At 48.4% G+C, this 8,564-nt stretch overlaps 1 protein-coding gene and 1 long non-coding RNA gene across 9 annotated transcripts in view; one reads left to right on the forward strand and one right to left on the reverse strand.

Moving 5' to 3' along the window:
• Window positions 1-8,564, reverse strand: part of Dixdc1 (DIX domain containing 1) — a 79,515-nt gene that overhangs the window by 34,666 nt on the left and 36,285 nt on the right. For 7 of the 8 annotated variants that reach the window (XM_031343001.1, XM_031343000.1, XM_031343005.1 and 4 more), the window contains 2 exons: window positions 6,485-6,716; window positions 5,464-5,571 (listed from right to left, as the gene is read on the reverse strand). In XM_031343001.1, coding sequence (XP_031198861.1) covers window positions 5,464-5,571; window positions 6,485-6,716 — 340 coding nt within the window. Of the gene's footprint in view, window positions 1-2,160; window positions 2,942-5,463; window positions 5,572-6,484; window positions 6,717-8,564 lie in introns of those variants that run through there. The other variant, XM_031343004.1, reaches the window with a different exon arrangement.
• Window positions 2,504-8,564, forward strand: part of LOC116071904 — a 10,538-nt gene continuing 4,477 nt past the window's right edge. The window contains exons 1-2 of the long non-coding RNA XR_004111229.1: window positions 2,504-3,002; window positions 3,182-3,253. This is a non-coding gene — a long non-coding RNA (uncharacterized LOC116071904). The remainder of the gene's footprint in view (window positions 3,003-3,181; window positions 3,254-8,564) is intronic.

Consider the following 8,564-nt stretch of genomic DNA (forward strand, 5'->3'; position numbering starts at 1 on the left):
GAGCTGGATAGAAGCACAGGCTGGACAGACAGCCTACTGCATAAGGGCACCTACTGCTTTTGCAGAGGACCCGGGTTCAGTTCCCAGCACCAACACAGTAGCTCAAAACTATCTGTGACTCCAGTTCCAGGGGATGTGACCCCCTCTTCTGACCTCCACAGGCACCAGGCACACATGTGGTGTACAGACATAGAAAGCAGACAAAACCACCACACATATAAAACAAACCTTTCTTTAAAAGGGGAGGAGTCATAGGGCAAAAGGAGAAAACTGCTAGTGTCAGTTGAATCGAAGCCCACTTGATTAGCTCTAACTGAAGAATTAGTATCATCTTTGCCATAGTTTCATAATTTCAAATCATCTTGAGACACCTTTCAATAATTCTTGTTCTGATGTACCTTTGGGAGGACTGTTGAGATTTTTTTCCAGGAAGCAGATTTGAAATCTTCCCACAGATAAGATAAGATGGAACATGAGGCTAATTATCTAAGGGATCCGGGAGTCCAGGGAGCCCTTTCTCCTCACACTACACTATGAGAACATCAGCTCTAGCACAATCTCAGGGGCCGTGGCATCTATAGCTCTGCCCCCTCTTAGGCATTCTTTCCAGATCCATCACCCAGACAACAGTGAAGTGTCTAGGACTCACTGACCCCCTTAATGTGCCCCTGAAGTCCCGCAGGCTAATCCTCACAACCACAAGCAGGAGTTAACATTTCCTCTTCCCAGAAACCAGCAAAAACTAAACACAAATGTAGTGGAAGTACACAGACTTCAAAACCTGTGGACCAGTGTCTCGCTGGTCTCCACAGCTGACCAACTTCAGTGGGGACGATCTCAATTGTTACTATGCTCTCTTCTTTCTTAAAAATTATAAGGAAAAAATTTTAAAGCTTCACATCGTTGCAGATCAAAGTAAGCGGCTTTACCTAAACATCTGTAGGTGCATAGATCAAACCCGTGAAACAAGTGAGGGGCAGCAAGTAGCGGTCAGAAATGTTGAGTGTTTTCTAGAACTCTTATCTGTTTTCACTATGTAGGCAATCTGATCTCTAGGCCACCATGAATTCACAGCCAAAATGCTGTGTAAAGGGGCTGTGTCCTTGATAAAGAGAGATTTATGAGTGCCCAGGCCCCAGCATTTACCACTTACAAAACTGGGAATCCAGGCGCACAAAGCGTTTGTCAGCTGCTCCTCTTCCTCACCTGACAAGGTGCTAGGCTAACAAGCCCCACTGCCTGCATCCGGCTGGACCGCAGGAGGGATGTGCTAGACAAACAGAAGGAGGGCGTAGTGGGGATCTAGGAGGCTGAGAAACGGCTTTCCTAAAAGCACAGACGCATGCTCAGTTCCACCTCTCCCCGCCAAGTGAGTTGCCTCCCATATAAGGGCAGAAGGAGGCGGACGTCTGGATATCCAACCCCACCGGGGGAGTGGCAGAGCAGCCAAAGGAAAACAACATTTCTTTTTCTTGAAATGAGACTGCCAGGGTAAGGCCACGGAGGTAAGACTAGGAAACTAGATGGCCAAGATCAAGGATCTCGGAGGGAGGAAAATCCCGAGGCGTGCGTCAGAGCAGCAGCACCTTCCTGAAAAAGGAAGGAGCTTTTAATCTTCTGCCTCAGGTCCGAGAAAAGTATCTTCATGCTAATTAATTGTAAGACTTGGGCTCCTCCCTAACTAGCTTAAAAGTCCTACTTGACAAACAGGTAATCTCTATTTACCATCATAACCCTCTCTGAGAACTATAATAATCCTGTCAGAGAACTGCTGATTAAAAATGGGTCCTATATATACATTTCTTAATCTACTATCTCACCAATATTAATTTATTATACCATCAAATCCCAACAATGATATTGCTAAATTAGACTTACATCAATTTTTTTAAAATGGGTAACAGACGAAAAGAAAGAGTCCTGTCGCCCCTCTAAGTGCCTCCATTAGCAGACACACAGGCTGAATCTGTATGTGAAGCCTCGAGTCGGCTCCGAATTCCTAAAATCACTCTATTTTGTAGAGCTAATCCCACACCAGCAGCCTGTTCTCACAGAATAGCGCCCCCAATTATCTCTTGCCGGAGGCCAACCACGACCCCCTGTCCTGGCCCTGCTTCCCCTCATTTCTCCACCTCAAGAGCCAAAGTGGCTTCAGCTCACCATTTGACTTGTGTCCCTCCCATGGTCCCCTCCTGGCTCTGGCTTCAGCAAGCCTGCTTCCCTGGGTGAGGTGGGAGGCTGAGCGTCACATCACTCTTAAATTCTGGCATGTCCCCCCCGCACCGGGGCTCGAAGAACGGTTCCAGAGATCAGCCAGCCAGCGGAACGGTTCGCCCTGGTCTCCGGAGAAAGTAGGAAAGGCAGGGGTAGGCGTCCTGGTCCGGGGACCGGGATGCTCCCTAGGGTGAAGCGTGCTGTCCCGGTAGTTCAGACACCGCCGCCGCAGCCGAGCCCCAGCGGAAGCCGCCTCCCATCGCCGGCGGCCGGTCGCTGGCAGCTGCATCTCGGTCCTTGCGGTCGCGCGGCTCCGAGCATCCTCCCGGACAGCCGCATCTTAACCTATCTCCCTCGGGGCAAGAGGCTCCGGTGGTTCCCGCAGAACGTCGAGTGGAGTCCGGTGTGCGGTGCTCCCGCTCGGCGCCGCCTCCCGATCCCTCCCTGCACTCCCCCCCAACCCTCCCGCTCCTCCCCCTCCCAGGCTGTCACACGCGGCCAGGCAGCGCTGGGCTTCGACCCAAGCGCTGCCGACAGCTCTGGGCAGAGAGGTAAGGGTGCGGGCTGAGGCTGGGGCCAGGGGCGCGGTCCGGACCTGGCGGGGCTGAGGGCGACGGGAGCTCCGGGAGCGGCGGGGGATGGGCGGCACGGTGGCAGAACCTAGTGGTTCTGATAGTCCTGGTGCCACACAACGAAGACGTTGCTGTCCCTCTCTGACCCCTCCTCCCTCCTTAAACGCGCGGCTTCAAGACTAGCCTAACCAGGAGAACTCAGCCCCGCTCTCCAAGGTTTGGGAGATGCTGGGCAGGATGGAGACTAACGCTCCCCCAACCCCCAACAAACCTACAGAACGCCCGCCCGTCTGCGGCTCCCACCTTCCTTCCCCTCTAGCGGTTCCTGTGCTGCGCTCCCCCCACCCCCACACACCCTCCTTCCCCGACTAAAGGACTGTTCTGCTTGGATACAGTATGAAGCTGGCCTGTTTACTAGAGCAACAGGAGGATTGAGCTTTGCCAGGGCATCCTTGAGTAGCAGCAGGGTAAGGTATTTCGACACCACGGGATGTCTATCCCATATTCACAGCTATAATCCACCCAAACCTGCAACATCTCCAAGATTCTTGGGTTTTTAGGGGTTATGGAGCCATTAGGTGGTGATGGAAGTGGGCAAATGGCAGAATCTGCTAGAAGCTCTTCTTTCTTAAGGAATCAGTAAAGAAATAGGCAGAGTGCTGACTCTATGGCAAAATCAGGGAGGAGAGGAAAACCGGGAAATGTACACTCTTTTAACACATCTATTGATCTGTTGCCATTGTCACAACACAGCCTTATGTCTGGTGGGTCCCTCACACTGATCTCTCAGCTCCTGCTGCAATCTGAGTCCTGCCTAGAGCAAGGAAGCAGTCACCCCTAGGAGACTCAGACTCTAATTCATAGGCACATGCAGGCTCAGGAAAGCCAAAGGCCAGCAGGCGTGCAGGAAGCAATAGACCTCATTATACAACAAGACAGCCTTTGATTCTGTACTGACAGAGTCACAGCCACAAGCAAGAGAGCAACGGTTTAGAGTCTCATTAAAAGCACACCCACTGCTTCATGGTAGAGTTTCTCTGGGGGGGTGGTCAAAATGTCCTCTAGCTGGATAGAGGTGAGCTTTACACAAAATTATGATGGCACTACACTGAACACTGAAGTGTTTAAAGGTGAACTGTATGTTGTAGATCCACTTCAGAAAAAATAACTACACCCATTACATGTAAACATTTGAAAGTCTAGCTGGGCTAGCAGTATGTTAAGATGATGGAAAGAGTTCTACAGGACCTCAATATATCAGCAAACCATCTGTCAAACAGGACACGACTGTATGAGTGGGAAAAAGCAAGAGGAAATGAAAAAGACAGAACATACACATGAGGCACAATGAGACTTAAATAGATCAGACCATGCTGGACTGGAGTAGGAGGGGAAAGATCATCAGAGGATACATTAAATACAACTCAGCAATGAAACCAAGTTAGCAAGTAGGCTGGGGATGTGTTTATAGGGGCACAATCTCCAAGAGCCAGGACAATAATCTTTTTCAGCCACTATACTTGGCACTGGTCAGGCTTTTATTAGTGCAGAGTGGTCCTATTCTGGCTTCTGCACTTGGCTCTAAGGGAAGCAGACACCCTCTCGTTGAGAGTGAAAAACACCCATAGCCCACTTAAATGCATACTAATGTGCCCCAATTCCCAGTCCTATAAACGAATGTGGAAATGCTAATGCGTAAGACAGTCGTGCACAATTTCTTGCCGGGAGCTTTTTCCAGCTTTCTGTGGCTGTAAGTAAAGACTCAGACTCAGCCTGCAGGACAGTGCCAGGGATATGACTTTCATAAACACTAGCAGCTGATACACAAACACTGGGCTGAGCTGGACCCTGAAGGGCCCAGTCATGCCCCCATGTGGTCACAGCTAACTACTGTCACTGGGATCTTGCAGTTTCTGGGGGTGGGGAAATCCACAGGTATTCTGAGAGCTAGTCCTTGAATGCTAAGCATAAACTGAGGGAAGCAAAAGAAGTTAGGTTTAGTACTAGGGGTTGAACACAGGAGCTCTGGCAAGCACTCTATCACTAAGCAATAAACACATCCAACGGTGGGGAGCTGAAGAAGCCATGGGTGGATAGTAAGGAGTAGATGAACTCCTGAGTGACCTGGTCACTGTCATGTCAAGGACCAATGCCTCAGACCTGTTGAAAATTGGCAAATCCTTCCCCAGATTGGTCAACTGGTAAAGCCTTCCTCTGGTGTAAGGGCAAAGGTTGACAGGAGGCAAGTATGAATATTTACTAATGATTGACCAGTGTGTACAAAAACTAGCAAGTCCTGGATGCCGGATGGTTACAGCCTGAGACTGTTCACTTAGAGACCAACAAAGACTAGCTCACTCTTCCCCTCTAGGCTGTACCTAATAAATACACTGGGGACTCCAGGCTGCATGTAATAGGTGCTGCCACTCCATTAGAGTGCACACACCCCAGCTGACCCCAACTTTTTGGTGTGTGGCGGGGTCATGTCTTTAATATCTGTCATTTCTTCACTCCCTCACTACCCCAGTCAGGTTTCCAGGCCCAAGTCTAGAGGGATGTGGCACTCAACCGTATAGGTGCCTTCTTACTTTTGGTCTTGGTACTTGAAGCTTGGACTCCCCCGAGAATGCAGCTTTCTGCCAAGACTATAAAGGTGAAGAACGGAAGGCCACAATACCTGGAGCAGCTAGACTCAGATGGGGACTTCCGTTGACCTTCATATTGCTGCACAAGTGCCCGCACACTCCAGTATGGATTCTCAATCTCCTCATCCATGCTGGCATTCCTAGAGGCATGGGGGGGGGGGAGCAGGAAAGAGGACAGCATTAGCCCTGCAGAAAGTACACATGTCCTGCCACTCAGTGCACAGTGCGGGCAAGAAGATGAAAACGGGAGCCGGGCAGCCTGTCACACACCTGTTATCCCAGCATCAGGAGGCAGAGGCAGGAGGATCAGAGGTTTGAGACCAGCCTGGCCTACACAGCAAGATCCTGTCTACAATCACACATACACACACACACACACACACACACGGGAATATATACATTTAGAAGGTGAACAATTTAAAAAATGACTCTTCTTTTGAGTCATTTAAAACCTAGTAGTGAAGGCACTGCAATCATGAAGTTTCAAGGCAGTCTGGCCTTGTGGATACATCCTAGGACATGACCTCCCCCCAGATAACTACATATCTCCCAGTAAGAAAACACACTGTGCCAACCATATATATTTAAATTTTCAGCATGAGAGCAAATTTCCACACATGGTTCCTTACATTCTGCTAGCTGCAAAATAAATAGCTCAAAAGAAAAGGCTTAGCACGGCTTGCTGCTGTGAGCCTGTAATCCTAGCTATTCTTGAAGTTTAGACACAGGAGACTGACTGGACTACAGAGTGAGTTCGAGGGCAGACTGGGCAACTTAACAGGACTCTGTCTCAAAACGAGACATAAGAAAGCTGAGGATATGACATAGGAGTAGAGCCCTTGCTCAGCATGCAGAAGGGCTCTAGCTTCACTAGCCAGTGTCATCAAAAAAGGCCAAGCTTTTCTCACTAAGATTTCCCTCCCAAACCTCCACTCAGTTATCTTTTCTGCAGTGTGGGGCTGTTTAGTTGATATTTCTGTCTACTTGTACTGTAGTTATTTAAGCAAAGAAATACCAGAGAGAGGAACCACTTCCCCTTTCCCAGATTTTTACCTCTGTCTGTATCGGAAGACATCCCGTCCTGACCGTGACATGTCATGGCACACATCAGCCAGAGCAGCAGCTGCTCCTTGGGCCACAGCGGTGGCACAGTGTGGTTGATGACTCTGCACGGGGCCTTTGGAGTCTCGCCCCTGGATCACTGTCCTGCTAGAGCCAGGTTTAAAATGAGCTGCCAGGGCAAGGACCAGCCTCATGATGGACTTCAGGTTTCCCTCCACAATATCTAAAGGATAAGACAGATCAAAAGGTGTTCAGAGGGACACAGGGACTGTGGATGGATGCATTTAATATATATTGCTGGTACTATAGTAAACCAGGCAGGAGGCAGGCAGTCTCCATGAACATAGTGCCATGTTCAGCAAGGGACACAAACAGTTTAAAAACAATTACACTAAAGTATCATAATAAAATGGTTAGATAAGGGAGATACAGGGGGTCTTCAGGAGTTCATGGGGAGTTCCCTTAGAGGTATCAAGGATGTATTATTACTAGAGGAAGTGAGTTCTAGATCGAGACTGTCTGGGGCTGATGCTTTATTAGCCAGTAGGAGAGGAATAAGAACAATCCAGGAAAAGGTACATGCAAGGCTCCAGAGATCATTCTAATAGGGTGATATTATCTGTTAGGAGAGCCTTGGGCCACACGTGGCTACCGAGCACTTAAGTGCTACTACTCTGAACTGAAATGTGCTCTAAGCAAGTACTATAATTAGATATTAAGTAAATATCTTACACACACACACAGGAATGCAAAAGATCTCACACAGTATAAAGATAGTATGTGGGGCTGGAGAGATGGCTTAGCGGATAAGAGTACTGGGTACTCTTTCCAGAGGACCCAGGTTCGATTCCCAGCACCCACATGGCAGCTCACAACCATCTGTAACTCTAGTCATAGGGGATCTGATACATCTTCTGACCTCTGAGAGCACCAGACACACACAATGCACAGACATACATGCAGGCAAAATTCCTATACACATAAAAATAAATAAAATGTAAAATATCTCAGTATTGATATCAGATATTGATTATATCATGGGCATAGTTGGGCTGGATAAAATATATTATTAAAATTATTTTCAGTCCTTGCTATTTATAATGTGGCTTTGGAAACCTTTTAAGTACTTATATGACATGTGTTATATATCTATGGTCCAGCACTGTGGTGGAGAAAGTGAGAGAGTTCATTGTGGCAGAAGCCCCAGAGCTCAGCAGGAGAAGGGAAAGCTGAGAAAAGGGAAGAATGAAAGAGTGGGTCCTATGGGATCAGGGAAGCTATAGGAAAGGTGCTGGATTTTCTCCAAGTGATTTCCAGATGCCCAGTGGTAGGTAGCACATGATATGTGCTCTTGGCTCACTCCAGCTGTGGCATGGAAAGCCAAAGGGAGAAGGAACCCGAGGCAGCAGGACTAATTAGGGAACACTGAGCTTCTTCAGGTAAAAGACAGTGAGGCCCTGAGTGGAGTCTTCCCTTAAAATAGCCCACTTTACTGGGCCAGATCCCCAAGCCCACTCCACATGGGGACCGGATCAAAGCTATCACTGCACTCTGCTTGCTGCCCTAGAAAAAAAGAGGAAAGAACACACACACACACACACACACACACACACACACACACACACACGAGGGAACACACATTCTGAGAAGTTCTGGTTAAAGTTAATACAAGGAAATGAACACAATTCCGTTGTTTGGCTTCATAGTCTTTCAGACAAAGCACCCAAAGGATTATTTGATGTCTTCTACCAGATGCTCTTAGTGGTCACTATTTGCTCACCTGAGTAACTTCAAACACAGAGAACACCAATATCCAACATGAAAAGGGTTCCTCCCGCCCTCATGCCCAGCAAACCAACCTACAGACAACAGACCCAGAAGCTGGTGCTGAACAGAGCCAGGTCTTGCCAGTTCTAGAAAAAGCATCAAAAGAAGGAGGCCTCTGCTTTCTAAGGATCCCTATGTGGATACTTCCTTACAACACGGGCAAAGGTCATGCCACTACAGGAGACTACATAAATAAAGGCTGCAGGGCCCCTTTGTCTGCATGGAATAGTCTCACAGAAAAAAA

Source organism: Mastomys coucha, unplaced genomic scaffold (genome assembly GCF_008632895.1).
Source record: "Mastomys coucha isolate ucsf_1 unplaced genomic scaffold, UCSF_Mcou_1 pScaffold23, whole genome shotgun sequence".
NCBI classification, from domain to species: Eukaryota; Metazoa; Chordata; class Mammalia; order Rodentia; family Muridae; genus Mastomys; species Mastomys coucha.